Below are 16,364 nucleotides of genomic sequence, written 5' to 3'. Positions count from 1 at the left end.
AGTGTGTTTTCTTTACAATGTTTATTTATTTCTTATTAATTTACACAGAAATACTCTGCTTTGTCAAAAGGCATGTAAGCCCGGGTTCTACAACTAAAAAACATTAATCGTCGTTATTACAGCACACTTGGTCTCAAGAAAACCGATTCCAATCTACTACATTATGAACAAACTGCTCGAACAAAAATTTGTTCTATTGCGTTAAAAGCGTATTTGAGGTAATGATTACGTGTTATGAATAGATGAAGTGGTGAATTGAGGTGCTTGTTTTTTTTTTTAATGCCAGTCTTTTTGTGGTAATCCCGGCTGTGGCGGCTGCATTTCCGATGGAGGCGGAAATGTTGTAGGCCCGTGTACTCAGATTTGGGTGCACGTTAAAGAACCCCAGGTGGTCAAAACTTTCGGAGCCCTCCACTACGGCGTCTCTCATAATCATATGGTGGTTTTGTGACGTTAAACCCCACAAATTAATCAATCAATCAGTTTTTGTGGTAAAAGCAAATGTATTGACAGTCTCAGCGGAGTATATACACCTACATTTACTATATTATTGTACCGATAACTACTTTCGGTTTGTTTTAAATGCCTTGTATATTCGGCGTCTTCTTACGATTGTTCGAAAAATCGCTGGTGACACCCATGCTCTCTTAAACTTTTCGAGTTTAGCCGCAATTGCACTTGGCACATAATTATTTTGGGATTCCATAATTTTTGCTCTAAATAAAGAGCGCAGTTGTAAAACATCACCATTTTTGCAATGACAGAAAAAAAAGACAAATGAGCAAATAGTGTCTGCAAAACAGCAAATTAATCACTCTCCTGATGATAATAAATTTTCCTCCATTTTCGACACTTTGGTTCCTTTATCTCGAAATTGAGGTTATCTACAAAAGTGAGATGATCGCTAATGCCGTGAATGCACGTAACGGAGTCTAAAATGTTAGGCGATTTGAAAAAAAAATTATTAAAACGACTATTGTTTGTTGTGGCCACACTAACATAATGAAGAACACATTAATGATTTCGCCTCAACCAGTCAAGGTGATGCATGTTCTATTAGACCATGTGAAATACGGTACGATAAAATCAGCGGCAAGAATAAACTGATGCCATATTTTCGAAATATATGTCGTACCATCCGTGCAACACAGCCGGGTCAAAATTTGGCTGTCGATAAAATGTTCCGGCAATAAATTTTGTCTTGTCGGCAGAGTTCACAGTGCACCAGACCAGATCTACGTCATAGAACCCGTTATCAAAATTAGATGACCGTAAAGAAGAGTGAGCCAACAGAAACCCCCCTCCACCTGTTCTTGTATTCTTTCTGTAAACGTTAAAGTGGCTAGGAAACAACTCATGATCACTGTTTCATGGTGTCAGCCATAATTTTGTCCTAAACACAATGTCCAACTTCGAACGTCTAAGTAAGTTCATCAAATTGATCTATTTCATTGTAGTTTGTGTTTATTCAGTATTTACGTTTATTGAGCAGAAGGGGATGCGATACAGCGTCAAAAGCCTCAACATTTATTTACAAAAGCCACAATAGTTTCACTTCCCTGAACGACTTCATGTCGCTGTAAATCGGTAACACTAAATTATTTAGGATCGTGTAGAGCCACGCGACGCATTTTCGACTTATATTAGACAGAAGTCATGCAACACTTTGGTTTTACACATCAGGTATTATCATTTGTATTGAAAAAAAAAAGAACACTTGCCGGAGAACCGCCAATGACGATAGTATCCAGAAGTGGCCATCCAAAATTCTGAAAAATAGATAGCGTGATATCTAAGAAGATTAGGACAGGAGAATACTCTGAACTGAATGTTTACTTCAACAAACGGGATAAGATAAAACGAGTACTTGTACAACTGCCAGGGTTTTGCGACAGTGATATTCCATAAAAAATATATATAGAGCTAGATAAATGTTGAATTACTTTAGGTTTCGCGCATATCTTCACATACAATACGAAGTTCTCCACTATGAGGTCCAATAGATTCCCCACAGAGTCGGTTTGATAATATAGCAATATTTCAAGATAAATCTTTTGTCTGGAGCCCTGTGCGAGCGCTGTGGTTATGCTCAAATATTTACCTATAAAGATTTGGCTTTTTGCATTATTTGCTGTTTCATAATCGTTACATTGACATAGAAGCAACGCGAGAGTGACCTTATTTTGTGCCCTACAATGTGTAGTGCTTCTTTTGAGGCACGTCTTTGTCGTTGGTCAATTATAATGCAGTTATTTATCCGTGCTTATCTGTGTATTTGCGTTTAAGTGATCAAGTTCATTAAATCATGGCGCGGTGCGACAACACTGTTATGAGCACTGTATTACCTAAAATACGCTTTTCTAACGCAAAAGAGGAGAATGTTTCCATAGTAGAAAACAGATTGGCTTTGGGTTTTTGTGTTTTCCAACAGTAAAACTCATTCAAATGTAATTACGCAAAAAAACTTAAAATATAGCTGCTTCTGTGTTTTGTAAAAGCATTTTTATGCGCCTTCTAACAAAGGTACATGGCGGGCTTTGAAATGTTTTGTTTAGTTAAACTTTTAGGCACTGTCAGCCAAAACACAATTTCTTATCAAACAGAAAGAACTTTCAGGAAAATATATCTGCTTCCAGAAAGTAACACTCCTTTTCGGTTATATCAGTATCAATTTTCTCTAGGTGGCATATTTGGCAACATCTGCTTTCTATTTTCAAATAAATTTTATTGGCAGTAAAAAATTATCGGGATGAGAACGATGAATAACTTGTGCATTTTATGGAGTTCGCATTTTTGTCATTCTAGGTTTGTGCAATTTGAAATGAAATATTTGTTGATTTTCTTGTGCAAGTTCTCAAGTCTGCCAGAAATGTATCGAACATTTTGACCCCAGGTACTAGCAAGCTAGTTTTTCTTGCTAAAAACATGGGCATCTGTTGTGCTATTTCTGTGTGTGAAGTATCAGTCAAATAAGAACAAAAGAAGGAATTTCAGAAAAAAACGGAGTCCTGAAGCAGCGAACACTTCATGGATCAAGACGTGTCGCAAAAGTCAACGTTTTGACTAGCATACTCGTCTTTTGCAACGCTGAAACCTGATGATAGCACTTTTAAAGACAACTTAACTTGCCGATATTTAGGCTCGAACAAGAACTTGTGTTCCAAGGAGTGTCTATCGCCTACATACACACTACTAAAAACATGCTTGTAAGTCCTAAAAGAAACAGAATTCATCTTTAAAAATTTATACGAAAATTGCCTCGCTGCTATGGTACAAACTTTGAAAATCAATTTTCAAGAGGTCAAATTTTTGTCTTCGTGAATACAGTGTTAAGAGAAAACGTTAATACAAAAATGATTATGCTCCTTATGTGCAGCTCACTATCAGAAAATACCTCAATGAAATGAAAGGATCATTCGTGCATAAGTTTATTGCAGATTTCATCATTCGAAATGCTTTTTATCATACGTTGTGAGCAAAAATCACCAGGCCAGCCCACAACATGCAGCAAAGTTAAAGCAAAATCTAGATTAGCGGCCGTTCAGAGCTTTTTTTGAACGCATGAGGCATCCTAGTACATGCGCTTATCCATTCACATTGGCATCCATGCCTTATTTCTCCGTTGTTGCGGGCTAGCTGATAACACTCAAGGTTTCGCGGTATGTGCGGCTTTCCTCTTCATTACACCATGCTTTGCTCGCTAATTCTGTCGCACCCCAAGTTTGACTGCAGCACGTTGGTGGCCATGGGCATGCTGCTTCCTCTTTCTGTATAGACAGATAACGCGCAGCAGGCAGCCCTTCTCTTTGTATGTTTGTTAACAAAAGGAAATTTTCCGCTCAACGGCTTCTGATTTTCGGTGTCCTAGTTCACACTTGAGTGCCACGCCGTGTTCTCCGTAAATATAACATTCACAGAATACAACTTGTGGCATTCAATTAATCGTATAATGTGAGCAGCCTGTCGTTCAAGCCTAACGTTTCCCATTAAACTGAGAGCGTATCGTATGGAACAAAGAAAGCGTACCTACTCGATTATCAGCCAGCCAGCTGCAAGCGACCTCCAAGACATGGCTGCGAGCATGCAAGCACGCGCAGTCACACTGCCATATCTCGACACAAGATGGTAACGTTAGGGGGTGGCTTTGCAGTTTTATCAGATAGTGGCCACCACTCGTTCGTCCCGACCTATTTTGGCAATGGGTGTACATCAAAGTAGAGTTGCTTGCATGCCTCCCATCTTTCATACGCAACACTTTTTCTGAGATAAGGAGTTCAACAGGGCCTTCAAATAACAGTTTGCTGATATGTCTTCTGTGGTGCATTTGTTCCTGTTCACGGTGTGCACATAAGCGACAGCATCGTGAGTATACGCGACGGTTCATAAACCATAGGTAACACATGAACTAAGTCGTAGAATACAGTCAAGGTAAACTTTTCCCAGACTGATTGCGAGACGTCCGTTTTTTTGGGAGCTGACAGGCTGAAGCACACATAGCACGAAAAAAACAATGAACCATTTCCCTGAAGGGAACCCTAATGGGATGCGAATCTGCAGTGGTGCGCACGGCGTTGACGTAATTTAAACGTGCGTCGACGTGGGTGCTGGATGAACGGTTTGAAGTGAAATTCGGTGTAGCATTTACTCGAGTAAACGTTTGTTTGAAAGAAAAGGGGCGGGACGCGCTAAAAACGCTTGCGCTCGGCTCGCTTGGCTCACGACCCACCGGTGTTATCCGCGCACCGTCTCTATTCTCGAACGTGATCGGTGTTCCTGACTCGCGCGTCCTTGGTCTCGCTGATCTTCTTTGGGAATGCAAGAGTTATCCCCCCAAACACCAATACCACCAGCTTCCTCCCTCGAGGAATGGGAGTCGCTCCTGTCGTCAGCTGACTACCGTCTCCCTGCAGAAGTGGTTACCTGGGCCGAAACGGTCGTGGCAAGCTTTTGGCCACAACCCATTCGTACCAACAGCAAGTGAGGTTTACCAGCTTTGCTATGCCATGACTAAACTTGTTTCACTCTCTTCCACTTCCGAGGCTTGCAATCGGCTTCACTGGCTCGTGTCTCGTCGGTGTTGAAATCGCCACTCGCGAACGCTATCGGCTTTGCTAACCGTCGCAACGCCGGCGACAACCGGTAAATGTACACGCACACTGGCGGGAAGCATGCCACGATGGCGCCCCGCCGGTCGGCGCGATCATGCAGTAAGCAGCTGTGCGCTGTCCACAATGTCGGCACTGCGAGATTCTTGGGGCGCGTACAGGCCCGTGCGCCCTTTGGCTCGTGGATTCTTCTCGCCGACGGATGGAGAGAGGTGGCACGGGTGAGATGATGTGCAAGTGAGGAGTGGGCTCGAATGGTGTGAGCAGTGGAGAAAGTCAAGCGAGAAAGAGCTGACACATGGCGAGCGCATGGCTGGCGAAAGAGAGAGATGTCACTGTGCACTGCTAAGGGAGTGTGAGCTACTCTGCACCCCTCATACACCAGTGGCGAGAGAAGTGGTGTGATCAGAGGGACAGCGTCACACTGGCTAGTCAAAGACCTCAATTTTTTGGATGCGAAGCAGCTCTTTGACTAGCCACTGCAACGCTGTCCTTCTATCCACACCACTCCCCTCGCCACAGGTGTTTGAGCGGTGCCAAGTTGCACTGCTCAAACAGCACTTCATACTCATGAGGAAAAAAATGAATATTTAACAGTTGCTGTTTCTTTGTTGAGGAGAAATAAAACTAAGATATGCAGAAAAAAATAATATATTTTTATCAACATGATTTCATGCGTAAACGTATTCTGAGTATCAACAAAAAGAGAACAGTAGCTAACAATCGGTACAGGGCTGAGAGAGTAATCAAGAATAATAAACGCTAGAGCACAATTTTCGCAAAGTTTCTCCTCAATGCAAGCTGAACACCGAAAACCCATGAAATAAACTCTCACCAGCGCAATCAACAAAAAGTGTTTATATTACCTTCGCTGAAATGGTTGGGCACACTAAGACGTCAATTCGGAAACTGCATATTATGCATTCATCAAATGTGGATCAGGGACTATGTACACTGTACAATTGTTAATCTTCCCTTATTAAAGCATTGCTTGGAGAACCATATAGGTTCGAATTTTTTTTGCAATTTTTACTTGCTTGCTACCTGTTTCTTTCCATGCTGACCACACCCGATATCTCCAAGTTGTTCCAGTCCATCCGTTCAACGAGTATTTTACTCGAAGACAAGTACGCAGTGGCTGTGCTGGAAATACAGTAGCCTCGCCGTGGTGGTCTAGCTGCTAAAGCACTAGCTGCTGACCTGCAGGTCGCGCGATCGAATCCCGGCATTAGCGGTTGCATTTCCGATGGAGGCGCAAATGCTCTAGGCCTGAGTTCTCAGATTTAGGTGCAAGTTAAAGAAACCCATTTGGTCGAAATTTCCGGAGACACCCACTATTGCTTCTCTAATGAGTATAAGGTGGTTTTGGGACGTTAAACCCCACATATCAATCAATCAAATACAGCTCATAACTGTAGATTGCCCCATATACAAATGCTTTCTCACGTAGAGTGGCATAAATCTTCGTATAGCTTTTCTTTGCGTCAGCCCCATGCGACAGAGTTAAGTCCAAAACTTGGTGAAGCTAAGTGCGCGTGCACAAAGCAAAATTATAGTGTTTACTGAAACAGCAAAAACTCATCAATGAAAAAAACCCATGCATCAGAAACCCCTAGAAATCTTGCTTTCCTTTGTTGCTTTTCATCTCCAACTTCCTATAGACGACAATATTGTTAGATTGATTTCACAAAGCGTTGCAGGGGTTGCACAGCCCTTCATATTTTCTTGCTGTTTGTCTTTTTTAAGGTACAATGTTGCACGTGGTTGTCGCGGCTGACAAATGTTTGTTATTTACGGCGAGTTATCAGAAGTGCGTTGCTTATTTCTCGTTTATGACGAGTCTCATGTCAGCTACGTCTGCTTGACTATAAGAAGGGCCCTTGACTTTTTGAGCTGATGGCAGCTGTAAAATATTTTCATTGCGTCATTACTTTTGAAACGCATCGAGGCGCGCTCTTCTTCGCCTCCAACATCCTTACAGTTCGTTTCGGCTAAACTAGGCTCCATTTCAGTCATCTCATCGCCAGAAATGAAGTTTGAACTTTGGTCGATCAGGAAATTAGCCTGCCTAAATAATTGTTTTCTCTACCTGACTCAATATTGTTGTCCAAGGATGATAACTTACCGCAAATTCAACATCTGTCAAGACAGTTTCTAATTTACCATAGCTCAAAAACGCTGTCTCTATGATCTTTCCTATTGCTGTTTACTGGGACTATATTCATGCGGCGTTTTCTTGTATCTTGCGAGAAAAAGCTGTAAAATTCAAATATCAGTTTAAAAAGCAGTGAATATTATTCTTTACATCCTATAAAAAGATTTCAAAAGACAGCGTTGAGCTACCAAAGACTATGCACTCAACCACTGAATAAATGTTGCGAGGTGCTGACTTGTTTAATGCAGCTGCATTCGCATTCAAATACTATATTGAGCCACTATAAATGCGCCATTATTATCAAATAAAGCAGGCAACTATTGTTTGGCTGCTGAATATTTCTTTCGAAAAATAACAAAATATTTTGAGGTGGAGGCTAAAGTTGAGTCAAGATTTCGCTGGACTTTTCTTTGTTGTTCGATCCATGGATTTTTCTCCTTCCCGTTCAGTGCTCAACAATTTTATGACTATATTGTAAAAATACACATTAGAGTCAAATAAATATAGCAAACGTTTTCATTTCTGTCGCGCTGAATGTATACTTTCGATTGCGTGCCAGCTAGAAGTTATATAATACTTTGTTGACAATCGAGTGCAAAGCAGCTAACAAAGATAACGGGCTTGCGAAATGTACACTTTAATGCATACTTACAGGACCTGGAATTGGTGGATCCTAAAAATGAAATAGCATTAAAATGAACAACAAGTAGTTAATACCGGCACATGCTCTTGACTGAAGGTTTTTTGAGAAATGTATAATAAGAAAAAGTTATCATTCTGAATAAACCATTATCATTCAAAACGTCACACTGCGTGAGCAGTCTCGGTTTGATTGTGAATTGTCTATGCCAGGTTAGCTTACCATTCAAGGGCAAATGACAAGAAAGCTTAGTTATCTGCCACACTAGCAACTAGCTTGTTCTTGTAAAAAAACGCTATTGGTTTCCTCTTGTTACGATATCTCTGCCTCAATATTCCAGCTGCTGAATTAGCCCTAAACCTCCTACTGAGTAAAACTTTTCTCCCGAAAACAAATTGAACGTAAACCCTAAATTGCCAATCCTTCACTATTGTGTGAAGCGTTGCTCATATCTTCATGCGGAATAACTCTATTTACGTTATTTCTAGAAACAACGATTTACTGGAAGCCTCAGGTACTTAACATATTCTTTACAAATTCCGCCTCTCAGCTTTAAGCACACGTTTTCTCCTCTATTTCTCATTCACAAAATGAAATGCTGTAATACCCTGCATATCACACCTTAAAGTAGCATTATTCTTTCCCGACCATCCTGTTGTACTCCTGCAGGTCAGCCCAAAAATGCAGTGTTATTGCCAAAGTTTACGCAACAACCTATTCCATCATTTGTTCCTAGCACCTAACTGGAACGAAACAACCTCGCAAGATGAAATACTCCCGTTGTTGACACTTCTCACTTACATGGCGAGCTTTATTCAGTATTTTTCTTGTCAATTACTTCATATCCGTGCTTTCAGTTTATTTTTCTTGTAAATTTGAAGGTGTTTAGAGGAGTTCAATTTTTTAGAAATTCAGTGTTATGTCGGATGATGTAGTAGTCATACAGTTTTCCTAGATTTGGCGTCTACCTAATCAATAGAATTAGTTTTGTGTCTAACTTTTTTCTATTATTATTGGGTCGCACCATAGCTTGTAATTCTTCTGCTTAATTATTTTTGTTTTTTCACTTCATCAGTCACCGAGTCAGCAAGGCTGCTGCAGCGGGCTTCTGTATTTTAGCCAAAGTGTCCCACTGATGAGAAGGAGCTCGCCATGGTGCTTCTAAGCTTTTTTTTCTTTCTGAAGTTCGACCGACCTTGAAAACTTTCGTATAACTGACTTGGCAAGCTTCTTCAACTTCTTCATGAAAACTAAAGGAAATGGCACTAAAATCTTTTCAATACTTGAAGTATTTTGATAAATAAATATAGTCAAGAAAAACATATGAAAACAACCACATGCAACAGAGATGATGGTAAGGATTTGATGCATGATCTCATGTGCACAGAGAAGCACCGGTAGTTGAATACAGAACACCTGCGTTTCTCCGTGTTACAAAATTGAAGCCTGCTGTTACCGAGAGACGCCGACAACGAAGTTCCTATTTTGCCGCAATGGTCTGGTGGTTACAGTGCTATGGTACTGACTGAGCGTTCGTGGGTCGATTTGCCACCGCGCAGGTCTGTTTTAAATATAGACCGAATGGTAGAGGCTCCTGTACTGAGATATATCAGTGTTTAGGGTGGTATGATTGTAATTGTGGATACGTTGGCAGGCTAAATTGGTCTCGTATTTCTGGCAAAGAGCATTTTGCCTAATATGGTACCGTTGTGAATAGATGCCGTAAAGTTTGGCACTGCAAGATCACGTCACCAACTGGTAATACCACTTCGTCGGAGGCATGGTAGTCAGCACAATCTCTGAAGTCACCTGAATCTTTCGGAACCATGTCAAGCGGTGATGACTGCGCAGCAGAAATGGGTTGATTATATTAGATCTGAATCTGTGACTGAACTCTTGCCTTGTTGTCTTTACCAATAAGAAGCAAGACAAACAAAACTTGTTAACACGGTGCTCTTTTTGTCACAATGGCATGAGTGACATTGTGGGGTTCCACGTGTTTAAGAAAAAATACACGGAAGAAGTGTGATATAATTTTAATAAAGCTAAGACAATTGTGGAGAGTCTTCATCGTTGGCCTAGATCGAACACAAGGGTGGTAAACTCGATGTCACGCCTTTAACTGTGAATTTGGTCTCTGAATTCACTTGGCACCGATTTCAAAGTTCCCCCTTCTCCCCAAAAAATGAAGTGCCAAAAAGTATGCTATGAATAAAGGAGCGCCGACATCGAATTTACTCATGCCAAGATTTACGCGCCAGCGAGTAGCTATAGACCGCGAAGCAGCGATTCGCTACCTAAAACGCAACTGAGGGATAAATACCTATCGCTTTTATTGATTTATATTACTGGGATCTAGAACAATTCGAAAACGGCCAGCAATCCCGTCATATTTAGCGCTGAGAGCACAAGCGGGGGCGCTACCTTGCGGTCACCTCCAGATCACGCCACAGCTGACCACTTCTCCGCAGCAAAGAGTGACGTCTGGCTCAGCTGCTCTGCAAACATTTCGTCTGCTAGGCGGACACATTCAGTCATGCCTTGTCACCTGCATTGCGTGTCGTTGCCGTACAAAGTGACGACTCGGGTTCAATACGATAGTCTGGAGCTCGGAATCACCGTGATTCGTGACGTTACGAATTATTTTTGCTTCGTTCGTCCTTTTGTGTTCTTGGATCGGCGTCCAGAATAGACGCCGTTCCAAGCAGCACTGCAGAGGTTACCGAGGATGCATGCTTCAGCCATGTTTGCTCGTGTGTCTCATTTATATAAATTGGTATGTTTTGATTGATTGATTGATATGTGGGGTTTAACGTCCCAAAACCACTATATGATTATGAGAGACGCCGTAGTGGAGGGCTCCGGAAATTTAGACCACCTGGGGTTCTTTAACGTGCACCCAAATCTGAGCACACGGGCCTACAACAGGTATGTTTTGGCGTGCAAAGCATTCAGGTATACGCTGAGGAGTCAATGCAATACAGCTATCGCGAACGGGCATCAGCGGAGAAATAGAATAACTTTCCTGCTTGTCAGGTTCTTTTTGCGCCACCAGATGGCCCCACCTATCCAGCCTTTTTCGGTTAATACGGTATTACTACATTTACGTGTACGCAAAGTCTACAGATGAACTAAAATTCAACAATACGTGCATGTTACTTGTTAGCGATTACACCTGACTGCACGTTATTCCAATTTTGATAGGTTGTGGTCATGTTGATGTGTACCATATACATGATATGAGAAGACACCCTCATTGCGCTTTTTCCGTGCTTAGAACTAGACGACTGTGACTCACCTGCACCTCACAACGATTCTCCGACATGCTGCCGCACAAGCACACGTTTAATAATGCTCTTTGATTTCGCCAATCTTTTAAAGGTGGGTTTTATCTTGAACATTTCATGAAATCCTTCTAACTGGTGCGATTAAGATCAGACATGACGAGCCACGGCTGGACTAGACCTCACCTGTGCGCGGTAGCCTGGCTTTAGCCTGGTCGTGGACTAGCGAGTGTGTTTTTGCACTTCGGTGCCAGTCGGCGCCACGATAAGAACACTCGGATCATACATGTCATTGCTACTAGGGCATCGTGACTCAGGATTGTATTTATGGAATGTATCATACCGAACACGTAGCACTAGTGTCGATGTCGCAAGGAGTCTATTTGTTTGTTTTTTTTTCCTCCTTAGCTTTTCTATGCTGCTTGACATACATTTAAGATAACTTCCACGCGACGGATGCCATTTAAATTTGGCTAAGAAGACCTATGCATACCAAGCGATCGAATGACGGGCACAACTGGATCTTGAAATTTGATGTCAGTGCTCCTTTAAGAGAACAAGCACGCCAGGTTTAGGAAAATCAATCGATAAGTGTTTCTCAAACAGATGTCAAGTCCAAGAGCTTTCCGCTCATATGGTTCGTAAGATTCGTGTGTTTCAAGATTTACCTGTGACTTCAATTGTGTTTAATCAGAACGTGAGGAGCAATACACAATTCAGATTATGTGTAGATGAAATAAGACTTTTTTTGAGTCGGCTTGTGACGTCAAATAACCAGCTGTCGCAAGTACGAAACACTGGACGCACACAGTGCGCGGCCGTGAATTTCCTGCAAACTGAGAAAACCAACGGCACACTCAAGCACAGGCTTCGTACCAGCGGTAGTACCAGGATACGCTGACAACAAGCCTAGGGTATCCGTCGTTATTTTGGCGTGTTGAAACGCAGTGCGTCGGTGGTCTGTTTTGATTGCGATCAGTTTGGAGACCACAAGGTTCTCTATTTGCGGTTGAATTCCTCGTTAGCCTTAAGATTGTGGTCCAAGAGGTTATCACGGATTCGTGCGAGGAGTTAAGGATCACGATGGCTCTCTACTGCGGGTACTGACAGAGAATTATTGCCTGTATATTTGTCGCCCATTTGTTCCTTACAGTCGCGGGTTTCTGTTGAAGACGCTAAAGAATATGCTCACCTACTAGAGGAGTCACTACAGGAAGAGTTTGTGCAAAGGAATTACATGCATGATCGCAGCACAGTTCCCACAAAGACGCCGCATGGGACGTAGAAGTACTGCATGCTTTCTTCAACCATTCTGAGAAGCTAATGCTGTCCATGCTGTTCGAAACCTGTCTTCAGGCCTGTGAGCTCTATTTCAAGAATGCCTTTGTGATTGTCAGAATATGGACATTGCAGCATGTTTCTTGCGATCGCGAAAACATGACAACAATATCATAGTCTAACCTCCTGTTAAGAATTGCACCCTGCACCACCGCAAGAGTTCCTCTACGCTGAAAAACCAGATGTGCTGCGTGAAGTGTCACTACTGCAGCAGCTTCAGAAGAGTAATGACAACTTGAAGTACCACATAACTTGCTGCAGAGTGACAGTTGGGCAAGGCTAAAAAGATATGCTCAGGAAAGATTTCCGATATACATATATCAATATTCGCCAAGCCAAAGCATGAAATACTGAACTTGGGTCTTGTTGGTCTTGAACGTAGTGTAAATATTATGGAACTACCTTCCGAGAACAATTAAAGTCATCCTTGCTTTGAGAAACAATCACTTGCTTAGGAGACGCGTGTGTTACTGACCCATTTGAACATCGGTCGCTCTCACTCGGCTGATCTGCTCTAATGATGGCGAGCGTTCGCAGTCGCTGGTGCTCCCGCTGCCACGTTTGCATGGTCAAGCCCTGCCTGTTCTAAATTGCCGCTTTTTGGCTGCTATGGGTGTACAATCGGCAACCTTCTCCTGTAGGTTTTTTTTCTCATGCAGAGGACGAAAATATTGACTTTACAGTCATACCGTCACTGGTGCCAATCATAATTTACTGCATGCTTCGTTATTTGGGGCGGGTAATTCTTCAGCGATCTAACTTGGCCCCGACTGGTAAAGCACCTTTGCTTAGATTAGAAAAAAAGCGCCTTCTTTCTCCTATGAAAGCATTATAGCTCTTTTTTGAAAAAAATTATCGAGATATCCGCGTCCTGCGCTGCATCACGATATAATCAATACATGTTAGGTGCATATGACCAATTCAATAAAACACATATAGCAACTGTATTTCAATACAGAAATGCATATACTAATAGGCCTCTAATATATGGTATCCTAATAGCCATGTATTTCGCTACTTCCCATCTCTGCTGTTGGGTGTCTTGTTCTCGGTTTGCCGGAATGGGCGGCACTGAATGCCTACGCCGTGGTCAGACAAGAAATGGTGATTGATGTAAAGCATCGACTTATCGGCGAGTGTTCGAGCAGCTCCAACGTTGTCTTTTAACGTCCGGGTCTCCACTAGTGCGAAAGCGTGAGGAGTTTGCAGTACCATACATTTTACTTTATAGTCACTCGCATATGGCTCCCTATAACAACCGGAAAATTTCTCTCTCGCACTCGGCTCTCATTTTAGCAGGAGGTGTAACGCAACTCTTTGACGTCAGCCAGATGGTGAGGGATCGTCATATGTTAGCTTCCTAGCTACTACCTAGCTTAATAGCTATTATCCAGCTTTTACAATGTAGAGTTTCAAAACACTGTGAAGTCAGCGGTCCCAAGCTACAATCTATAAAGTTCTCAAATTGGTCAGTTCCCTGCTGATCACCCTTCTTCTCTGTGCCTATTTACTACCATTTCGCAGTGTTCTGTAAACAAATGGTAGTCGTTCTCTTTATGCGCCCAAGCCAACACAATTATTTCCTGATGAACTCTTAGCACTTATATATTTTTTTTGTAATTAAAGTTCTCGCACTTGAAAACACCGTGCCCTCAAGTGCCATACTTCTGACGTGTGTTAAACGAAGCTCCTACTTTACTAATATAATCAGGCTATGCAAACTCAAATCTGTCATTCGCGCCAAAAATAGACGCGACTGAATGTTTCCAGTATGTCAGCATCAGAAAAATTGTATCAGCCCACTTAACGTAGAATATTGCTTCGGAGCTTCAGAAGTAAGGTTGCATTCGGTCACATAACGTTGCCGCAGTTCATTTGCAAAAAAGTGAAGCATCTATCAAATAAATTTATCATGTGTACGTCAAATATACTCAGCGCTTTATAATTGTGTATTTATAGAAGCATACTTACTTTTCCATTAGGACTTGTTGACTTTTCAACTAACAATGCCAGACATATCGTGGTGAAGTAAAGCGAAACAGAGTGGAGTAGAATGCTCATATCTAGGCAATATGGTATTCTGAAACCAGCCAACAGAAACGTCTCTTGCGACACTTGCTACATGAAGTTATCAAGCACTACCAAACAACGTCATTGGTGCATAATTTCCCCCTGCACAGTGTAACAGGCTGAATAACAGTAGTTGAGGCCAATTTTTTTGCCTTCCGATGAATTGCCTCTCTCTCTTTCTGAATGACACATGAGCCTTAGCTTTCTCATCACTTATGTAGATCGCTTATGACGTAAGTGGTGATGGTATGTGCTCCCTAAATAGCACTTTGAATGTTGCCCGGTTTTCAGTGAATGAGTGGCTGAAAGCAGCAGATGCGTTGTTATTTTCATGAATGTTGCCTGATAAAATCAACAATCATCTTTTTCAATATTTTATTACGTTGTGAATACAAATGCGTTGGAAACAATGTATCTCGGTACTAAATGATACCAACAAGTGTGGGGGAGAACAGTGAATTATGGTGCTGAGGCCATATGCGGCTGCATTGTAGATTGCAAATATATTATGTGAAATCATAAAAAACTATTACATAGTGCATTGTATGCTTTGTTAATACTATTTAAACGAATATTAAAAGTATCATGCAATGCGATAGTTTTTAAAGAAAAGTGGTCATGGTATAGTAAGAAACGTGGTGTTCCAATTAAAGGTAAAAGGTCACAAATGGAAATAAAATACATTAGGCCTGCAGCATAAGCATTATCAAGTGTTTCATAGAGACTGCGCCTTGTATCAACTGGAAGACCTATACTTGTAGAAAGTACTTCATCATCCATGACATGTGAGACTTGTTCAACCTGCTGTCGCTTACGCAGCTGGCAGCGTTGCGAAGAAGAAAGGTGAAAGACTATAAAAAAATGCCCGAGTGAGCATCGCAGCAAAGTAAGCAAACCAAATATTAAAAATCAAAAAACGTTCTCTGGCCTTGCAAAAATAATAATGAGAGCTATCAATGAAAAACGAAAAATTACCAGAATAGATTCCTACAACATTGAGACCACGTGAAAATATGAAATGCCTGCGAGGTGGGTATCGGGTTCTAAGCTCACGGCGGCATCTGCGCGAAGCTGATACACGGAGCCAAGAGGACTATGGTGAGTTAAAGGAACAGTGATGCACGGTATAAACAGAGGCATTACATATTCGGCACTATGGTCGACAGCTTAATGGTGTCCCTCCCCGCAGGGGCGCCTGCGCAAGTAGGCGTTTGGTGTGTAGCGACACCACGGACCCGAGCTAACGGGGGAGTTTCTACTCCCTCCCACGCCTAGCCGTGCGTGGCTTTGCCGTGTCCGGGAAAAAGGGGATCCTGGGGTTTGAGGCGACGCTGGGTGATTGGACCGTTAAGGCCCCCCGGCAGAGGCAACACACCCCTTTGGCCCCGGCATCAAGTAGACGGCACCCCTGGGCTGACCCACCCAGGGGAAATCGGCAGTCGCCTTTTCCTATCTCCCTCTCCCTACATCTTCGTCTTTATCTCTTACTATTTATCTGTCCTGTCTTCTACTCTCTTCCGTTTACTTCCAAACTTCGTGGCGGCTAGGGTTAACCCTGTGCAAATAGCCTACCTTGGTCTAGGCGCATTGGGATACAGTTGCGTTGTACGGCTGGCGTCTGCAGGTTTTAGCTGCTACAAACTTGTAGCGTCCCCTCGTTGGGCTCCGTGGTGGGTGGCCGCCAACGGTTCTGAAGAAAATTAAACTGGCATGCATAGAGCATTTCCCTTATTAAGTGATCGTACCGCCTTAAAGCGTGTACGCCCCGAAGA

At 42.3% G+C, this 16,364-nt stretch overlaps 1 protein-coding gene across 4 annotated transcripts in view; it reads right to left on the bottom strand.

The window, feature by feature from the left end:
* LOC119167425 (uncharacterized) overlaps nt 1–14,755 on the bottom strand; it is a 179,152-nt gene extending 164,397 nt beyond the window's left edge. For 2 of the 4 annotated variants that reach the window (XM_075866350.1, XM_075866352.1), the window contains exons 1-3: nt 14,494–14,754; nt 7,913–7,933; nt 1,722–1,769 (exon numbers count right to left, since the gene is read on the bottom strand). In XM_075866350.1, coding sequence (XP_075722465.1) covers nt 1,722–1,769; nt 7,913–7,933; nt 14,494–14,583 — 159 coding nt within the window. In that variant the 5' untranslated portion in view covers nt 14,584–14,754. Of the gene's footprint in view, nt 1–1,721; nt 1,770–7,912; nt 7,934–14,493 lie in introns of all 4 variants that reach the window. The other 2 variants (XM_075866351.1, XM_075866353.1) reach the window with 1 other exon arrangement.
* Nucleotides 14,756–16,364: the final 1,609 nt, after the last annotated feature.

This window comes from Rhipicephalus microplus, chromosome 6, assembly GCF_043290135.1.
Source record: "Rhipicephalus microplus isolate Deutch F79 chromosome 6, USDA_Rmic, whole genome shotgun sequence".
NCBI classification, from domain to species: Eukaryota; Metazoa; Arthropoda; class Arachnida; order Ixodida; family Ixodidae; genus Rhipicephalus; species Rhipicephalus microplus.
This window is presented reverse-complemented; position numbering and strand designations above follow the sequence as displayed.